Source organism: Falco naumanni, chromosome 8 (genome assembly GCF_017639655.2).
Source record: "Falco naumanni isolate bFalNau1 chromosome 8, bFalNau1.pat, whole genome shotgun sequence".
In the NCBI taxonomy this organism is placed as follows: Eukaryota; Metazoa; Chordata; class Aves; order Falconiformes; family Falconidae; genus Falco; species Falco naumanni.
Genome location: NC_054061.1, coordinates 27,884,623 through 27,906,688, shown reverse-complemented (window position 1 = coordinate 27,906,688; position 22,066 = coordinate 27,884,623). Strand labels below are relative to the sequence as shown.

Sequence of the window (22,066 nt, the reverse complement as noted above, 5' to 3'; positions counted from 1 at the left end):
TAAATGAAGCTTCTGCATTTTTCTTTACGATTATTAAAAAGAACTTTAGCACTAAATACTTTAAATTTTACTCAGTTTCTCTGTTAATCACTATCTTTGAAATTACTTTGGCAAATGAGATGACTGACTTTATAACAATAAACTCAGAAATCGCATAACATTTCTTATCTTTATTTAATGAAAACATTTCATTATTATTTACTCAGGAATTCAAAACCTAGATGTTCTAAAAAGCATTAATTTTAATTCCCGAATAAGGAGGTTTTAAATTCTTAGATGCTATGTTATAGGCACTGTGTACAGATAGATATGTGCATACACACACAGAGGTAGTATATACATCAAGTGTGAAAGTTAGAGATCCAGCAGGCATCTGGAAGATTCCTACGGCTCTAATTACTAGGCCAATACATTATAAGCAAGAGTGGTGATGATATCTGTGGTATTCCTACAGGCTGGAAAGAGCAGTCATATAATAACAGCTTTTCATTCCAAATGGCAGATAAGAAAGAAAGGGTATTGCATTCAGATGATGACTCTTATTTCCTTATCTGAGACTAAGAAAGCCTTGCCCCATAATCTGCTTAGCATTCTGATATGTAGCGAAATCACAATTATTCTTAATATACAAGAATGTTGTTATCAATCAAAGATGGAGCAGAAATGGTAAAAAGAACGGCCACAGTCTGCACTCCTTTTCAAACCGCAAGAGCAGTTAAGTCCCTTATCAGCCCAATGACATTCTACTTTCAGGTAGATCAGCAACCTCCCTCATTAATGTAATTCACAGTCGTAGAGGGGATGTACTGGACTAGTCAACTCTAAAACAAACTAACAACAACAATATTTAATTGTACAGAAAGTGATGCTCGGCTTATCTGCCAACTACTACGCTGTAATACTGCAAATCTATCTTTTGACAAAAATGTAGAGGAAAAGAGTGATTAGGCTGCACAAACCATCATTAAGGAAAGCCCAAACCAATACAGTGTTAGAGGACCACTCTGATTTTCAAATATCACATACCCACGCACACAGTGTTTTAACAAAACCTACTGCAGCTCTGCCAGTTGTAACTGTGCTGCAAAACGCTTCTCCTGCCTCTTTCTACTACTAGTATCAACGCATCTACAGATAAAACCCCAACCCAAATTCTTAACAAAGGAGATAACAGGTTATCGAATAGAAAAGGCTATCACAAATTTATATCATTCTAGCAAATCAAAGTCAGTAATTTGTGAAAAATCAGCCTTATATCCATATTCTGCAATGCTGTAAAAGTTTCTTAAGTATTCAGACTAATAAAGAGGACTGACTGTCTGGTTTTAAGTGTCTTATTTTGGGTCAGTTCCAGTATTTATCAGAACATGAAGTGCAGGGAAAATTATCTCTGTACCCCTGCAACAAGGTCTAGGTCCAGGCACTAGATCTCCTCTTCACGATTTACAAGTCACTTTTGAGTCCTCCTAGCATAATTCTTTGTCTTTTCTCATGTAATCTGCTTTCAGAAGGAATTAGGGAAACCTTGAAACAGCATCAACTGCATTAGTCTGTCATCTCAAACCTGCAGTTTTGTTTCTTCCTGTTAGACATGGCACACTGTAGCCTAGGTACTCCAATTAAAAAACTAAAGTAGGTAGATATCACAGATAACGAGGAGGATTCCCTCTACCTACTCTGTCTGTGGAAACCCAAAGGATTTTGATGACTCGGACTGAAGGAAATGGAAGGCAAAGAACGTACATGAGAATTCAAACAGTTGTACTGGTTATGTATATGTGAAGAAAAACAAAAAAAAAAAGCACCACCAGGGGAAGAAGCTGGTGTGTAACAACTCAGAGATTGAACGAGCTCCTACTTTCAGCTCCTTTACTCTGAGTTTATATGAACAGCTGTTAAAATGGCAAAGCACAGATCAAATAAACAGAGAAGGGTGGGTTAGCTTCTTTGCCAGAACAGCTCTGGTATCTGCCTTCACCTGGTAGATGTCTAAGAGCGAGCTGATCCATCGTAACATTACAAGGACAAAAAGATGTCCTTATGAGGAAGACAGCCCACCTGTTCTGCTGGTATGGCTCCCTCTCCTGCTTTCAAATCTGGATGCTTTTAAAAACGTCATATTAGTAGGATCAAAGGCCAATAGGTTCAATAGCAGAGGTATTTATTAGACTAGTGAATTAATGTGATAGGGAAAACACAGATTCTCTTCAGTGGCTGGAGCTACACGGTCTGTAACTTACTGAAGAGAAGTCCATTAAATCCAAGATTGATGAAGCTCTGAGACAATCTGTCAGCACCAACCATAAAGAAAATTTACTGTTGCTCCCCCCTTTTCACAGGCTGCTATTAATAGATATACCAGCAAAAGAGGAGAGAGGCAGTGAGATGTAAATGAGAGGTAGTCAGAAGAATTTCAAAGAACAGACTTTAACATAATGCTTGCTATGCTTAAATAAAGCCAATGTTTAATGCAAGATGGTTAATTTTGTAATTACTGCTGTGAAGACCTGAGCACCTCTCTTGTGACATTAAGATGCACAGCTTACTGACACAAGAAGTCACAAAAAGCCTGACAGTATTGACAGCCAGTAACTGATTTTCTAGTCTTTCTACAATTGATTAATTAGTACCCAAGGAAATAACGTTTTTATGAAAACATATTTTGGAACTCTAATCTGTGGTAAGTAACTACACTTAGGTGAAGCATAGAAGCAGAGCAGAAACCACTAAAAATGACAGCTCTGTATTTACTGGGTGACTTTCTCTTTCTGTAGTTTTTTCACATAAGTTATTTTTCTCCTTTTATGGTAATTTAGAGTAATTCTTTAAAAAATTAGATTTAGCCAATGATAGAACTTCATGTACTGTAATACCATAAATCTTGGAATCGTCTGTCTAAATATAAAAAATAGATTTGGATTATGACAATAAGTAGCCCAAATAATACACGGCCAAACAGATTTTTTGGGTTTTCTTTTGAAAACTGAAATTGTGCAAAACATGTTGCAATGGAAGAAGATCACAAATAACATAATTTTTTTAGTACATCAGAATGACTGACGAAACAACTGCCTGAGCTTTAATCATGTCAAATTCAGGTAAAATAGTAAATTTAAAATATTATAAAAACTCTGAAGATACTGCAGTTGTTCTATGGTGCATACAATGCCAATTGTAGGATGATGTTTCTGTCAGCTGCACACTTTGAAAAGAATAAAAGTATTGAGATAAACTTAGAGCATGGTACTATGGTTATACCTGTTTCAACAAAGTGTAGTTGGATCCATCAGTGCTAATTTTTCTTATTTCATGATGATCAGCCAGAATTAAGAAAGGTTCCTCATCTAAACCCCGGGAGAAAGAATATATTAGACTAGCTTTTACGTTAATTTATGGAAAATCAGGAATACAATGCTGAAATACAGATGGTTTGAAAAATAAATGTTACATGCTCTGATCAATGTTATGGATGAAAGAAATATTTAAAACATTCAAATGTTCCAAGAAAGATCAATGATGCAGTATAAAAATGAACAAAGCAATCAATTAGTATATCTTTCAATGTAATTTAATTTTTTTGCCTTTGTAATATGGGAACCATTCTGTATTTTTTTCCTAATTTAATGTCAGAGATTAAATTTGAAATATATTTCATACCACTTGTTTTAATTTCAACATTCACTTTCACGTTATCACCAAGACTGTAATTTGTTACGGTGGCAAATGAAGCATGTTTTGACCATTGCTTTTTGAGATTTCAGTACTCAGAACAGTAAAGACATAAAGAAACAGCTATTTGGACAAACCTTGATTGCTAGTTCTGAAGTGAAGCAAGATTCAGCTTTTTTTACACCTGTTCTTTCAGTTTATAAAAAAAAATTCCTTCAGATGATGCTCAATTATAGAATCACTTTAAAACATCTCTGACACTGACATACATAATAGTAAAAAAAACCCCAAATAAATAATTTTAGCTTTATTAATAGAGACCTCAGCTAAAATAATAAAAAAACCAACCCACTAGTAATAATTAAAAATGTATTAAAGGCTTGTATGTACTGCTCACACATTCTGGCATGTAATGTGGTGTCCAGCCTACTCTTGTACTGAATACACTGCACCACCTTGCTTGCATTTTATCTTCAACTCTCAAGACATTCTCCAGTTTTTAATGCTCCGAGGCATCCCCCTCAGCGCTGTTAGCGGTCTGTGGAGATGGGCTGTAGCTCTCTGCGCAGTTGTACAGAGTTCAAGGCAATTTATGCAAGAAATCAGCATCTGGCCAAACATTCACATGCTGGCACCTCCTTGCAGCACAACCATCCTTGCCACAGCACAAACAGCTTTGTCAAGATCACTTTTGAAGTTTGATGTATTACAACTCTGATAAACTGTACTACGATGTGTTCCAGCTCCCCTTCTCCTCTGAGTGATCTATGGCTTCTAAATGTATGAGGGGCTTGCAAGGCATGAGGTAGTAGTAAAGCAAAAAAACAGATTCTATTTTTTCTGCCCCCTCCTGTGTTTCCGCTGATTACTCAGGGAAGGGCCTGAAACAGGAATGTGAGGCAGCCAGAGGTTCCAGTCTTTTTATCATTTAGAAAGAAAACAGAAGTTTCTTGATATTTCAAAACAAAACACAATCAAACTTTGTGTAAGACTGGAATAGGGGAGGAGTCTGCTCAAGCCAAAGATTGCCTGCACTATGAAGGAGATCCAGCAGAACACAGTAACGGGGTTTTGTTTCTTGCCTGTTGACATTTTGCTCTTCCTTTCACTGATCCAGTGAATCCCACTCACTGAAGCACATAAAAACATCAGTGGCACAGGCAGAAGGGTGAGGAAATAACCACATTTCTTATATATCTTGATATATATATATATATGTATCTGTGTATTACATATAAGACTGGAGGATTCCATATGCTATAGGAATAATAGATTTTGCAATTTCTATTATTTTTTCCTGTTCCTCTTTTTCATACCAGGAAGTTTATAAGTACATTCTCATATTCTAAAGTTGATGAAACACTTATCATAAGCATTATATATACTTCTAAACACTTATCATAAGCATTATATTACAATGTGACTCAGAAGCAGAATTAAATGATGTATTTTAACTTTCCTAATATATTTTCTAATAGTTACTAATTCAAACTTTCATAATCCAGTAACCATTCATTAAAAATTATTTGAGCACAATACATACTAAAAATAAAACTTATTACATTCAGTCATTGAATCACATTCCTATTGCTTATTGAGGTAGTGCACTTCAAAGTCATTCTTGTTTATCTTGCACAAAAGGGTAACACAGACCATGGGGCTAAGGTATTTCACAGTATTATTTTGGATAAAACTATGGATTAAAACAACAAAGAAAGTCACACCTGAAAGGGATTTGCAGCCATTTAGGTTATCAGGCTGTATCTCATACCCATCTGCACACAAGCACTTGTAGGTTCCGTATGTATTGATGCATTGCTGGCTACAGGGAAACCCAGACGTACATTCATCAATATCTATACATGTTTTGCCATCATCCTTCAGCAGGAATCCAGGCCAGCATTTGCACTGGGAAAGAAAAACAAACACATTCATTTTGAATTACTTATTGATTCTATTTCTTATCTTACATACTTTCTTTTGAATACGTCAGTGACATAAACTTTTCGATGCAGTCTCAGTTTTTCAAGCAACGTTATAATTACATTGCTCTTTATACTGTTTACAGGCAGACATACGTACATTTCTTTTCGGCTATTGCTGGTGTGATCCTAAGCACCAATCCCTCCCAAATAACCCTGTAGTAAGTAAGAGTAATTGCTCTTTCTTCTTTAACTGAAGAAAACCACACCTTTTCAAATATATGGAAAGGATTCTTGCATGAAAATGATGATTGATGGACTCTTCGGAGTCCTTTATTTTCAGCTGCTTTTTTGGTAAAGATATACAGTTGTTAGGTTTTTTTTCTTGAAGTGTAACATGTAGTGTTCTGTGTAACACAGTAATGTGAATGAGAATTCTTGAAGCTGATTTTTATTGAGGTCTGATGATCACTGTGGCAAGCCTATCATATGCAACGTGAATGATGCAAAATACAGCTGGGTAGAATTTTGAAACAGGAGCATAGTTTCACCAGTGGAAAACTGTGTGCCATGTTCCCTCCTTTAGTCTCTGTATTACTCTCTGCAGAAGCCTATGACATGTTTTTTCTACAGTAATGCTGCTTCAGCAAGGTTTTTGCTGCACCCAACCTTGTCTCCAGCTCTCTAGTCAGTGGCCTCCTGACTAGGACACTGTTAGAGGTTTCAATACCTTTAGAGCTAAGCTATGTTGGACAGATATTACACAGTTCTCAGCAGGTCAATATCGTATTAAAAAAAATTAAGTGTATGGGGGTGCAGTTAAGGTTACTTTAGGGCTAAAACACCCCCCCCCCCCCAAAAAAAAAAAAAAAAAAAAAAATCTCTTCTATTCTCAGCTTCTATTTACAGGTCAGAGGCTAGGGTTTCCATAATACCCAAAAAGTATTCCACTCGATGACTCAAGGCCAAAGAGAAGATTCAGGTCATTCAGGAAACACTACCACATTCAGACAGCAGTTTCATTTTGCAACAAAGACAATTATACTTCATTTAAATATTTCTGTAAGTTTCTCTGACTTGGAAGAAAAATTGGAGAAAACAGCTACTCCTGTTATTCACTCCTACAAGTTTTCCTTTTTCACAACTGATTTTCAGCAGTCTGCATACAGCAGTATGATTTGTTGTGTTTAAATCATTGTATGTGCCTTTCCATAGACTTAAAGTCTCCATTATACCAGGTTTTTGGGTTTTTTTTACATAATTGGCAATTATTTGCTTACTGGAAATAAAAATTTGAATATTCTATGGCAGGTAAGCTACTACATTACAAGGAAGTACAACACAGTGGAGTTTTATTAAAATCATGCAGTAGTTAAGAAACAATTAAGAATTTGCATTATAGTACAGCACATTTTGTAATTATTCACCTTGTATCCAACAGGAAGATCCTGACAGTCTTGAGAACAGCCACTAACTTTCTTACTGAGACATTCATTAACGTGGCAGCTTTTCTCATCAGATCCATCACTACAGTCTTCTTTCTTATCACAAACATCACTTTGAGGAATACACTCACCATTTTTGCACATAAAAAAAGAGCTGTTACATGACTGCTCTGGAAAACAAAAAAGAGAACACTGCTTGGTGTGGTCCATTAGTATTTGGAATGCACTTACTCATCAATCAGCTGCAATGTGTGCATGCGAGATGAAACAATTGTGTAAAAATTGAACATTCATTTCTTATTGAAAGGATTGTAATCCTTTTTACTTCTCAGCATCTTCAAAATGTATTCCTGTTCTGGAAAATGTGTGGATACTTCAAGTTATTACTCCTTTCTACGCGTTTGTTTTGATATAATTGAGAATCCTCTACCTCTGCACAAAATATTGTTAGTTCTACAGTTTACAAACCTTAAAAAGCATGGCTTCTCTCCGCTGTGGATGCTGAGGTGTTCAGTAACATGACTGACTGAATTCTGATGCAGCCTTTGTCTGAGGACACACATAAATGTTCATTCCAGGTTCTTCAAATCAGAATCAGAACACTTAACTATAAGGCAGGTACGTTGCCTTACCTCAAAGCAGATGTGTGATTTTCATCAAAACTGGTATAAAGGACTGGGCTACTGTGCAATAAAGTTCTAAGATCTAGTCAGAATCTAGATCCCATTTGGTGTTCCAGAAAGGCAGAGAATAGAGTATCACATGCACATCAGGATTCACCTACCTCTCAAAACCCAGTCAGACCTTGGCAAACTTGTCCATGGAGCATAATATATCAATAAAAACAATCTCATTTGTTCAGTAATTTACTAATAAAAATAAACCTGTGTTTATTATGTGTAGGAAGAACAACTTTATGCCCCTTTTTGTACAATCTACTTCTGTGTAATGAGTGTATTAAACATTTTCAGGGCAAGCTAGAGAATTATTACATTAATATAACCTTATTGCAGTCCTAACAAATTTGTGCATTAAGGAACTAGTAGCCATCTTATGCCATAGGAACTGGTGACTCCAACTGTGTGAACTGAGGTTTTGGGTGCACAAGACTGCTGATATGTTCTCCTTGCAATACATAAGGAATATCACCATGAAAGCACTGGAGATTTAAGCTACAATCTTTTATGTTTGCCTTACCATGACTCTAAGCCATTGCTTTCCAAAAAGAAAGGTCACACACGTTATTCAAAAAATTCAATACAAACCTGAACTTTTGCATTTTATGTTTATAGGTGCTTCATCAGAATGGTCTGGGCAGTCAAAATCACCGTCACACTGCCACTGGGAATTTAACAGGCATCTTCCATCAGCACAAGTGAACTCCCCAGGACGACAGCGACGATACCCTAGAAATAGAGCAATCAATCATTTCATACTTTGCTTCATACTTTCAACGTAAAATTTTGCATATACAAGGCAATATAAGTAAAAGCATCTTTTGTTCCATAGATACAAAGCATTACATGCTTATAGATGAGCATCTACCAACAATGACAGAAATCAAATGTCTCTTACACAGTACAGTATAGTCATGAAACAATTCCCACATAACTAAAACACTTATGCCGCATTCAATCATAAATAAATCTTTCTAGGTTTAATTTCACTTTTTGCTATTATTAGTAAATAGCCTTCTAACAGATATTGTAGAAATTACCATATCCAGCAAATACTTTTGCGATATGCTTATGACTATATGCTTTCCCTTTAAAACATGCAGAACATTAATTATTTTAACCACACTAAACATGCACTTTCTAAGATAGCTACAAAATATATATATTTAAAATTTTTAAATTTTCAAAGTTAAAGTGGATTTCTAACAGAAAATTATAAAATATCATGAAATAAGGAAACCACATACAGTTGCTTCTTAGAGGACAGCTGTTTAACCTAGAGTTCAAAAACAAGAAGCAGTAGAAAAATGTAGAAAAGCCAGCACAAAATTAGCTTTTTCTATTAAATTTTGGAACATGAAAGATGAAAAACTCCCACAGGGGAAATCACTTTCTATTTATAGAAACCTAAAACATTAAACCAACTATTAAAAAAATTATGTTCCTGTCTGGGAAAGAAAAGTCTAACTTCTCCTGCACTCTACGTGTATAAATTCTGCCTCAATCTGTAGTCATTTAGAAAAGCCTTGAAAGCAAGCCTTGATTTAGTTTAAAAATCAATTAAAAATATGAAAATGGTTAAAAAAGTAAAAATTATGTAGCAACACTTGTTCTGATTATGAAGAATGATTTTGCAATTTTTTTGAAAAAATCCAAATTATGCTGGATTAAGTTTAGCATTCTTTCCTCTTAGAAAAAAACCCACAGATTTTAAGATCAAAAGATTTGATGCTTCCAAGAAGTATTTCCAAATCATAGTACCTAGCTTTGATTCCACTGTGAAGCTCTGAACACATGAAACGAGCACTGCTAAATTTCAACACTCTAAAAGCAGAATGCTAATATTGGTCTTTTTTCTAATTACTGTCTTTCTTGCTATCTAGTAGAGCTTTTTTTCTCATAGCAGATGGAGACATAACATTTGACCATGTGGGATGAGATACAAGTCTACATCAAGAGCTTTAAATCTCTTTTATATCTTTAGCTGTCCTTCAGAAATATGTTAACATACTATTTTGAAAATGCAATATGTTATTACATCGATTACAAACATTACTTGGAATTCAAATAATTCTGTGGTGTCCTGAAGATATTTTTTTTCCTCTGTTTTTTTACATAGATCATGCTTGAGAGAAGATAGGCTGGTTTGATATGGAAAAAAAGGTGAAGCTTTTTGGTTGTCTGAGACAACTCAAAGTGCAAAATTTTACAGACCAACAGCTTTACCACATGTCTACGGCATCATCAGAAAGGTTATTACAAATGCGGAGAACAAGGGCTTCTACTTAGTATTGCCTCTGCTCTGGATGACAGGACAAAGCCTGGAAACTGAAACAAGAAAATCCTTCCTATTCCTTTATTTGACTTTTGTTTAGCCACATGACAAAGTTTTTGATCTTCTTGATGAAATTTCATATTCTTGAGTAGAATTGCTAATTGGTTTTTTTATTTTCAGGATTATATAATGGAATAAAAACTTGCATCAAAGAAATCGTGAAGGATTAGAATGATTGTGAACTTCTAAAATCTGTTTAGATGCCAGTTCTGATACAAGGAAAAACTGGTTACCCCAGTCACCAGTCCCATTTTTATATTATCTGACTAATACTCTGGAAAAAACAAGAAAATATACTAATCAATGATACAGATTTAGAAAACACCAAACCCTAGATTTTTAAAGGGATCCCCTCAATTCAGTTTTTAGGAATACATACCAATCCAAATTCCATTCCATTCAGTAGACTGGTTGCTGAAGAGTGTCTTTTTTTTTTTTTCTCTTTCTCAAGGTGCAAAAGGTCTAGCTCTAAAATCTAACAGAGCTATAATCAGTCTCCCTAGTTTGCAGTCAAATCAGAAATGATAAATTTAAAATCTTGGTGAATTAATGATGAATTTAAAATCTTGGTGAATTAGGCAGGGTTTTTTTACATCCTCACAACACCTTTAGAAGTGCGGTTTGGAATTTGATTCTTACTCTCTAAGAGTAAGTTCCCTTTCTCATAAAGGAATGTAAACCTTTCCTAAAATTACAGTATAACAAGTTTACCATACTAGTCACACACTAAGGTGCGTATTTGATTACCAGCAAACAGAAAATTGCATTGCATCAGTGCAAGACATAACAAATGTTGCTGTAGATTTCAGCTTACTCGGTAGAAATTAAATAAAGCCAGTGCCCGAAGGCAGGTCCACACTGCAATTAGATTAGAAGTTTGTACATCCTCTGCTTCTGTTGCTGTTTCATCCTTCTGTCTCTCTCCAAAAGTCTGTCAAACTATCACTATTTATTTGTCAGTATTTTAAGGGGCTGTGGATGTATATGACGCTATAGAACAAACAAAATACGCCAGCAAGAAATTATAAGCACAAAGAAGAAAAAAAAAAAACAAACAAAAAAAGCACTTATTTCCCAAGTTCGTGACTGTTTAGCTCTAAATACTTATTTAAGAATCGAAGACTGCTTCCACGTAAAATCTGATCAGAAATGTTCTCCTACTCCAGCCACCATTGATCATACAGTGCTAATCGGAGGAACAAACCCACAACGAGTCACTTTCTGTAAAGGGTTCTGGCACCCATACGCTATTACTAACAGAGGAAATAATTTAGTTTCAGTACTGTGTGGATTGACTCTCACCTTTTGGCCACAGACCCTAGCTAACTGCCTCTGTGTAAGCACACAGTGATGCCACTACAACAGTGTGTGCTTGGAACCTGGTCGGGTGGGTGCACCAAGTGGCTGCCTGGCTGCCCTCCAGGAGCGCTTCAAGGAGAGCTCTGTAGCAGCAGGCATGGTGCTAGTAACCTTGTGCCCTGGGCCAGGGCAGAAGACATGTGTAACTGCTCTGTGCGTATCTGTGTGCTCAGAATTTCAGGGGACCAATTATAAAATAATGTTTAAAAATATGTAAATTCTATCAACATTTTGCAGGTGTGATTTATCTACTGCATCACTGCTATTGATACTGACTGTAGACTTCACCATTTTCCAATTATTTATCTGCCATTAATAAACCAATAACCTGCTTTGATCCTGATTTGGTTTAAACTATATGAACCGATCCATTTTTCCCTGCAACAGCTTATCGTCACAAACTGCTCCTTTCAAAACCCTATGCAGGTGATGTAAGTGAAAAGCAAAAGGTGTTTTCTAGGAACAGCGCATTAGTTCCCTTTTTTCTTCAAAGATCCAGAAGTCTACGCTGGCAAGTGGTGTGGCTCAGTAAGGGAAAGAACAGCAAAATGAAACAGCTGGTAATGAGAGCCCAATATCCACACTAGATGCATTTCAGGATTTTACTTCATGCTAGCTCTCTTCTGCTCCCGTGGACTTCACGCCTGCTAGTGGCTGAGGTGTAGCAACCGGCTTGGCTTCAGACGGGTTTTGTGGGTTTTTCCCATCGGTTCATGTGCTTCGACACTGCTCCATGTGAGCCAAAACACAGTACGTGGGGGTGAGTGGGAGGTCTGTTTCAAAGGTGATCTCCTGATCTGACCTGCCTAATGTTGATGAGGCAGAAATGGCCGTTGCCTTGTAAGTACCAGCCTACTTCTGGTAAGCACAGAGAAAGGACAACTTGGTGACTGCCCAGTTCATCACAGGAGCAGATTTTTTCCACGTCATATGCAGTTCTAAGTGATGTTGATTAAATCTGGTTTTGTATGATCAGCAAACAAATAAATGCTTATTTGCTACCTTATATTATTTTCATAAAATATTCCACTGCACATTTGACTCAAACTTTACATGAAAAAGTTTACTAAATGCAAACACCAAACATGCTTTTCCTTACAATCTTCAGATGTCTACTTACTCCAGTTATGCACACACACTCTTCAGGTGGTGTGTACAGCAGAAATGCCTAAAATACATCACTAGCTAGCTACCTTCTGCTGTGGTTCTTATCTCTTGGACAATTTTAATAGAGTAAACATGCAATATAGGTTTTAACTGCACAAAATCTGGCATGATAATCGATAATATGTCTTTTTGGACACAATAGTTGTTCTGTATTTTCCATAAATATTATTTATATAGAGTATGGCCTAGATATGCTGTGCAAATATTCACAAAATATAAGAAACCCTGAATTCATATAATTGGTGACAATTAAAACACTCCGTTATGGCTTTAGATGGCATAATTTAACTGCAGTGATAGTCATGACAGAGATGTTTCATAATTTATTAGAAAAAATGTGTATAGAGACAAAGACAAAAAATACATACATCATAAACAAATTATACACTATACATTTTTAATTCTGTTAAATGTTATTAGCCATCAAGTGTAAGTCACAACTACAGCAAATTATTTGTCACTCTAGCTCCAGCTCCAAGTTAATACCCAATTGAATTCATTACTGCATAATTTAAATGTTAACATCAAAACAACTTTAAAAAGCTAAGAGCTTTATTTTTCAATAGTGATCTAAAGTAACACATCTTGCAGAAGGCCTTACAGTTACCACTCTGAATTTTTTCTATTTACTCTAATGTTGTTATACTTGCCACATTCCAGAGATTCATCTGATCCATCTCCACAGTCATCATCATGGTCACACACAAACTGTTTGGGAATGCAGACTTTGTTATGGCACATGAAAGCATTCTCGTCACAAGTGTTATTAGGAGCTAAGGAAAATACAGTAAATAAATGAAATTGAGAACAGTAAGATATACAGCCATTTTCTTACAGAAAGATGAAATAAGACATAGTCAGTCTGAGCGGATTCAATGGAAATACCCTAACTTTTGAGTCACACACAAAGAGCACCACACAATTCCATAGCAGAAAGAGCTACTCGTTGACAGCTAAAGTAGTAAGGATAGCTAAAATCTCATGTACTGCAAGACAGAAAACCTTAAGAAGTTGCTGCTATCTACAACTAACCCAAGGTCTGCCTCTGAGAACATTTGGGAAGTACAGACGTCTTTCCTATGTTTCTCCGCTTCTGAACACGAGTTTTTTTTTAAAAATCAATAAACACTCAAAATATAACTCAGCTGAGAAATGATAAGTGATGGAACATGCATTTAGTGGACAGAATGTATTTCAATGTTTTTAACCTACACCATCTTTATATACATTAATAAAACAAACCTCCTAATGAAACTATTACTGAACTCCTGATGCTTTTAATGAAAATATTTCTCAGAAGACTAGAAGTAATAATTTATAGGGCAAGGGACATTGAGATCTGAACAATTAGCCAGAAAAAAATTGGAGACAGAACTGTATCTCCCTTTTCAATGCACAAGCTCCCTGACACGCAGCATTATTTTCTTCAGGAACAGTAATAAAACTGCATAGTCAATAATGTGCTAATTTTCAGTAGTAAACGTGCTGTATAATGTCTATGACGTGAGAGTCACACAGATCTTCAGCTGGTGTGCCTCGTATGTATTACCAGAACCTGAAGATGTTAGGCTGATAATAACGTTGAAGGATCCTGGTATGTACGGCTCACGTGTGGTCCATCAATCTTTACTAACAACATTGACAGTATAAGGGCATGACGCAACAGACACAAAAAGCATCTGGATACTGTAAAGACAAAAGTGTCAAGAAAAGAAATACTGTATGTTTTGAACATGCAAGCAAACATACCGCAGCCTGCTGGCGACAGCTCATCGCTCCCGTCAGGGCAGTCTCTTTCACCGTCGCAAAGCCAGTGCTGCGGAACGCAGGCATGGGAGCCTAAGCAACTGAACGTATCTGCTGCACAGGTCACTGAGCCTGAAAAAACATGGAATGTGAGTCCTGCACACGCCCTAACTGATTTTTTTAAGGGACTGAGTAAGAGTTTCTCATTTTAAAATAAAACTGAAAAAAGATTTTGTTCTACACAGTATGATAACCATTCTGGCTAAGACTGTATTTTACAGTAAGATTTCGACAATCTACTATTTCTTCCATTTGTTTATTTAGGATCTTATCTGCAAGGAAATCTAATTTACCATACTTTGCAAAAACTATCCAGCAGAATAACTTTTCAAACCAATTTTGTTCTTTATGTTTGACTGTATGGCTGGACTGATGGAACAAAGGAACTAATAATGTAAATTGGGTAACCCCCACATCGCCAGGCTCCGTGCTGGGAGGCTAAAGGTATGGAGAACTTGTGTGAGCCACCCCATGTAGATGAGAACAGTGTGTACCAAGTATAACAGTTGTGGTAGTAAGAAAATATCTGACAGTTCTAATGCAAATAACTCAACATATTGTCTAATTGACTCATATTTTTTTAAAAAAGCCTTTTCTCCAGATAAGAATATTATATCCTAGGATTCATTGTGCTCTGTTTGGAAGTAAACCTTCATGCAATCCATGATTTAATGTTTTCTCTTGGATAAGTGAAATATACTTCACTAAAAAGAAGTCAGTGTATTTTCTATTAATTCTAATTAGAAATCAATATAATAGTAAAACAAATTCAAAATCTGGGGGGGGTTGTATTATTTCTGCAAGACAGACAACTTCTGTTTCCTTATACTCACTTGCCACTTTTTTTATACTTCTGAAGTTAAACTTCATGTTAAATAAATATTGAATTTTTAAGACTGAAAAATCTGAAGCAATTTTGATTCTCTTTTCCTCTTGCAACTCTGATCTTCCCCATTTCCAAGGAGAAATACAGCCTTAACTCTCCCCTTTTCATAACGAGCGTGGTTTTCCCTCTTCAAGAGATTGCCTACAATTTTATTGGTGGACTGCCTTCTAATAACAGATCTACCATGTATTGCAAGTCAAGATAGCAAAAGAAGTAATTCTGAACAACCTTAAATGGAGAAAAAAAAATTGTTATGTTGTAGTGGCACTTTGTGATTTGGTGGCCTTTGTTTTCCTCTCCTTTTTTCTATTTGCTACTCTAAATTTGCTATTAAGCTTCAGGCCTGGATGTTTCTTAGGGTTTCACATTGCTCAACAGTAGTTCCAGGTGAAGTGTTTGTCTTCCCATTTCACACCTTCTCCTCTTCCTAGGGGAGAGAGGCAGAGACAAAACTTCCACTTCAAACAGACATCGCCTTAAACTCCCCAGTCCTAGGCATAACCTGAATGCCATGAAAAAAATGTATTGTAGATAGATGTCAGCTTGAAGTTATGTAATTAATTCATATTTTGCCATATTAGAACAGTAAAATTTCCACCTTCAGCGCTTTCATTTGTTGGCATTTCTATATCTGTGTTTGATTAGGGAACTACTTTAACAAACCACAACTGAACATAAGCTGAAGAGATTTCTTCTTTGTCTGCTTAACACTTACAGTAGTTATCAACAATATTTTTACTGTGGTATCACAAATGAAATATGGAATAAAATACTCTTTGTTGAATGGATTTTAGGTAACAGGATTTTTGAAAACGAAAAAAATATATAGAAGGTGATATTTTAAAAAGAAATTCTTAAAATACAGCACAGAGAAGGATGGAACCAATACATAAAATGTAACGAAATTGTGACAGTCTGACTTGACACAATGTGATCTTTGGAAAAGAAATTACAAATGCATTTCTAGTCAACTGAGCCCCAGAATGAAATAAAATTTTCAATTCCTTATGCAATTTGAAGGGTTTGGGAATTTGAAAGGAATATTATGCAATAATGCTTACGACTGTATGTAGGAAAAATTAAAGGGAATAGGAGAAAGAGCTAGGTAAAAAACCCAACAAATTTAGAGTTTCAAGCACCTATCAATGAAATGTAAAACTCAAACAGCAATACAGAGATTTTACCTTCAAGGATGGGAACTGGAGAATAGTTTGGATCTCCTTTTGCCTGTGCCGGTGTGCCATTTATGTCTTCACTGACAGAGCACACACAAATCATACAGTGCCCACGAAAGCGTATCTAGTGCTGCTTGAAGAGGGCTGGGGGACGATACCCTCTAATACCCTCTCCTTAAAGCACATGCTCTTTGGAGATGCTGTACTTACTCTCTTTCCACCACCTTCTTGGATCACTTGGGCTCTTTCAGTATGTATGACCTGATACAATACAGAACTGAAATTATTGTACTTACCACAAATAGCATCACTCTCGTCTAAGCCATCTCCACAGTCATCCTCACCATCACAAGTCCATTGCTTAGAGATGCATTTGTTAGCAGAGCAAGCAAACTGATTCCACGAGCAAGACGAATCTAGGAATGACATCAGCCACTGCATTTGTTAGGTTTGCAAACTACTGCATCCATGTGTTTTTCTGGTGTAGTTTAGAAACCTCCACACTGCTCCTTTCTGTCCTCCCAGTTTTAATGTACTAAACCACTCAAACATAGTATATTGCTAATCTTGGTATTCAGGGTGTTACCAGTTGGTCAGGAGTTTACATTTACCCATACAGTCATATAAATAAATAGTAAAACATTAAAAAAACTTTACATTCTGATATTTTTAAACATTTTGCTAGTGGGATGAGAAGAAACACTTTAAAAACTTAAGTCTGGTTTTTGTATTTCACACGGATATTTTAACTGTAGTGAACTGCTTTGTTTTGGTAGCAGGGCAGAGATGGCACTATCCAAATTTTCCAACAAAGCCTTCCTTTTAGTATTGCTGTATTTAGCTCCAGATTTAAAAGATTTCATATTCTTTTCTCTCACAAGAAAAACTGCTGTGTTTTCATTCTGTTATCCCATTTACACTTTTGTATACATTGAAAATAACAGCATGCTTATGCATTTCAAAGTTGGTCTGCACAACTGTTCTAAAACCTGCTGTTGTTATGACCTTTGCTGAAACCTTCACATTGTCCAGTTTTCACAGACTTCTTTAAGAATAAATTTTATTTTAACTTATGAAAAAAAATATTAACAATAAAAAGAATTTTAGGGAATGCAATCTGAATTTAAAAGTACAGTATTGTAACGAGTACCTCAAAATAGGTAAGAGCTGTAAGTAGGGAAAAAAGAATTTAATAAACCCCCTTCTCCGTCTCCCACAAAAAATGGCTGATAGGTTTTACAACATTGCCTAGAAGTATGTATGTGTAATAAAACCTGCAAATGTAAACATCGTGACACTTGATGTATGTGGTCTACAGAAAAACTGATTTTCATAGTTGCACCACAGTTCCTAATTTTGAAATTCTAAGATGTATATGTACAATGTAAACTTCAAACCAAACATGGAAGCATGCTAATGGAAACTGGGTCATGAAAAGAGTAACATTTCAGTCACGTTAAGTGGTAAAGAAGAAAAAAAAGTAATATACAAATTTCAGGTTTTATTTAAATAGGGAATAGGAAAACTTGATATTGCTGTTTGCTGTTCTGCTACAATTTAATTATAGAAATAAATTTGTATGGATTAACTGAACAGATCAAGTTAAAAGACCAGCTTGCTCTGAATAAAATAAACCTGCATTACTCCTCAGTTAAGCAGAATTGAAGAATCTTAAAAGATCTGAGGCAAAATGGACATTTAACCTCTTCACATTTTATGCTGGTTTATTCACATCACTTTTGCTGTTACTTTAAATAATTATACCTATATGGCCTCTGATGCAAAGAAATGTCTATTTTTATGTCAGTTATATTTTGGTTACTTCCTGTTGGCATCAAGATACTGACATAAACTGATCATATCTATAAAACTTTCCTAATGAGGAATTATGAAGAATTAGTGAAATTGTTAAATATTAACACAATGATAGGGCTTTCATTCTGGCATGAGACAGTGTTTCAAATATTGGTAGCATGACGCATTAGAGACTTGAATCTGAAAATACAGTATTAAAGACCTTTTTACATAGCTCTAAAATTCAATCTCAGAGATAAAACTTCACGCTTCTTTCTGTTTTTGAAGTTCATTAGTAATTACAGAAATACAAATAAGATAAAATGCTCACCACAGTGCAATTCATCTACTCCATCCTCACAGTCTTTCTGCCCATCACAAAGCCAGGTGGTCAGAATACATCTTCCACTAGGACAACCAAAATAATTTTCTTCACATGTGGGTTTGTTTTGAACTGTGACAAAATAAAGAATGTAATGTAAAATGGTCTCTACTAGTATGATTAGGAGCCTAATACATTTCTGCTGATTTTCTGAATACTAATGGACAACAAAGTGTTTATGTCTAAAAACTGGGAAAAAAATTCTACTTATATTATTTAATTGTGTTCATACAAATTGGCAAATACTGATAGCTAAGTAGTGTAGGAAGCTGAAAGACTTTATTTCTTTGGAGAAGAATCATAGCACAGCTACAAACTAAATTAACAGGACCTACAGAGGAAAGTAGTTCAGTTTACAGGTTTTTGAGCTCAGGCAGGTGAACATTGCTTGCTGTCTTACACCAGCTGAAGAAATTGCCCTTCTGATTTATCTGCCATCATATACAAGATAAACTAAGTGTGGCAGTATTTTTATCACATTCACTGGGATAAGCTATGAATCTGCTGCATGCACTGACTAAGGGGAGCTATGTCACTGATGTTGGAGCCAGAGATTCAGACTCACAAATTAAAAAGTTCTTCTTCCATGCCTTTTTTCTTGAGAGTAATTTAAGATTTTACTTTTATGAATGCTTAGAAAACTGATGTGAGGAAAGAAAACATACCATATATTTAGTTTCATGACGTAAGCGCAAGTATTAGTCTAGTGAGTGGCACAGGTTATTTTTAAAATCTCAAGCAAGGTCTTTGCCTGGGAAAAGCCCCGCAATACACACTAGTTCCAAGCACTGGAGGTCACTGAAGCTCTCTGCCAAGGTTTCTATTATTCCCTTAACATACTGGGGGCTATTGACACTGATTTTGTTTCCCACCCCCGAAAAAGAAAGTTAAAGTTATCATTTTTATGGCTTCTACAGCTGTATGAATAAAAAAAAAAAAAAAAAAAAGGAAGAAAGAAGTGGGATGTCTGATGTCTATGATGACTGCGTAGATATTAAACATTGTCTAAGTATAGCCACCACTAAATGAGTATTTTGCCTTAATTTTCTGTAAGAACAATGACACTGAACCAAGTCTGTTAATGGGAATTTTCATATTCATAACAGAAACAACACTCAAAAACTTAATGTGCCAAAGTTGATCGGTTTTGAATGAAATGGCAAATGAAATCACATGTAGGTTGAATCGGAATGGCATTGCTTCGAAGTAAAGGAAGGAATGATCCAGGCAATTAGTCAGACATTAAGATGATGGAACATTTTTGAACACACTTGAAAGACAGAATAAAGTAATACAAATAAATGGACGATGGAATAAAATGCAACATTAGTCTACTTATGCAACATTAGTTTACTGAAGCTATAGCACACTGCCCTGAAAATCTTCTTTGGTATGGAAAAAAACCCACTATAGTCCAAGAAAATAAAATAAATCTCAGCTATTTTAAGATCAATGAAGTGTTATATACTGGAAATTCTAAAGATTTAATAGGTAATCTGGAGAATATGGAGATTAGAATGGGAACTATAACTTAATATGCATCTGCTTATAGGAAGGTTCAAAGTTCTGAACGTCAGGTTGATTGACATGAGTGCTGAAGTTCTAGGTTCCTTCTGGATCCTGGTAACATTTTCATCAGTAAAGTTGGCACAAAACATATGAGAATTCTAATGGAAGCTTCTGGTGAGACAATGGGATTTATGACACAGAAGAACAGAATACTAAATGGAAATAATCAGATTACGTAAATTACTAGGCAAAAAATGGACAGTATTTAACAACATAAAATTAAAAGATTTATTTTTACCAATGAATAACACTTATCAATTAGTAAATATTTATTCTTACTAAATACTAATTCTTAGAAGAAAGAAAGGTATTGGTCACAGGACAATTACAATCTAGCAAGCGTCAATTATGAAAACAAATATAAAAAATTAAAACATACTTGCACTGATACAAGGCAAAAGTAAGATTTCATCTGCTGCACTGGCTACTGGTACTGGTATATTCAAGAGAGATGTAGGTTGAGATATCTAAGATGACACAGATATCCGTACCTTGAAAGCAGGGATTCTGAAATGCCTTGGCTTATTTGCCATTGTAAATGATCACTGAAGGACTACAGGGTCCTTCTCAGCCTAAGAACAGGTATAAACTGGAATACATGTAGACTAGAAATTAAAAGAATGAATGAAGTTCTGGAACATGATAGTAACAGGAATACTGTAAGTAAGAAATACTACTAATTTTTTGTTTTATAGATTTTTGTATAAAAGCTCAAGGTGCAGGAGTGGAGATAAAGGCTTGCTGTCCCCAGACTTTCTTTACTAGTGCGCTGTCTACAGTTTGATAAGAATTTCATAGGATGGGCCTAATCCTACAAATATGTGTCAATATACTTGTGTTCATTAAAGCGTTCTCATTCTAAATACAGTTTATCACTTCTTTATTCATAGATAAGCTTACAAGTTGAACTTAATATTCTCAAACTTAAATGAGGGGGTTTAGCTAATAAAGGAGCAAACACATAAACGCCATCCTTCATTAGGTAAGAATTCATTATTGTGAATAATTCATTGGTTAATATTCAATATAATATAAACAATCTCAGCCCTGGGACTAGGACTTAAGCATACCATGATTGCTTTTTACTGGCTGAAGACCAGAACAATCACAAAAGCAATAACCCTGGATTCTACCCTGACAGCCTATCCCAAGTACCCCAAGAAAATAAAAGAGGAAGTAACAAAAGTAAGCAAGAAATACCATCCACTAAAGCAGCAGCTAATAAAAGTTCCTGAGTGATTGTGCTGATGCTTGATGAACTTGACATTTTAATGACTAATGTTTTACTTAAATAAAAATGATTAATGACAGACCTAACCTGGAGGAAATAGGAAGCTAGACATTACAGTTTCCTTCAGAAAAATGCAGCGGTAATTTCTAAAATCTAATGAAACACAAATTGGTGAAAAAACACCAGCATTCAGCATTATATTAATATCTGTATTAAACAAAACACTACTGGCTGAATAAACATTTTGCAACACAATTAGAAAAAAGAACCAGAAATATAGAAATATATTTTTCAAAAAAAGTAATTTTTTTTTCCTTTTTTTTTTTCTTTTTCACGTTACCTGAGCATTTTAATTCATCCGTATAATCTCCACAGTCATTAGATCCATCACATATCCATTCTGGCAGTATACAAAGTGAAGTTGAATTACAGCTAATAAACCCAGAAGATTTTATTCCAAGTTTGTAGAAGTAAGCACAGTTTGTATTATCTGTAAAAGAGATGGCAAATTACTGTATCATACCTAATGCAGAATAGTATGGTTTTCAGGTTTAGCTTGAGTTTGCACAGACCATGCAGCTGCTGTCATCCAACAAGTAATGACTATGTATTAAATAATATATAACAAAGAATAATCACGGAACAGATG

General features: G+C 35.4%; 1 protein-coding gene across 1 annotated transcript in view; it reads right to left on the bottom strand.

Moving 5' to 3' along the window:
- Nucleotides 1-22,066, bottom strand: part of LRP1B (LDL receptor related protein 1B) — a 380,905-nt gene that overhangs the window by 116,315 nt on the left and 242,524 nt on the right. The window contains exons 46-54 of the mRNA XM_040604928.1: nt 21,758-21,907; nt 18,567-18,689; nt 16,738-16,857; nt 14,324-14,452; nt 13,225-13,347; nt 8,302-8,442; nt 7,019-7,206; nt 5,394-5,577; nt 3,259-3,344 (exon numbers count right to left, since the gene is read on the bottom strand). Coding sequence (XP_040460862.1) covers nt 3,259-3,344; nt 5,394-5,577; nt 7,019-7,206; nt 8,302-8,442; nt 13,225-13,347; nt 14,324-14,452; nt 16,738-16,857; nt 18,567-18,689; nt 21,758-21,907 — 1,244 coding nt within the window. The remainder of the gene's footprint in view (nt 1-3,258; nt 3,345-5,393; nt 5,578-7,018; nt 7,207-8,301; nt 8,443-13,224; nt 13,348-14,323; nt 14,453-16,737; nt 16,858-18,566; nt 18,690-21,757; nt 21,908-22,066) is intronic.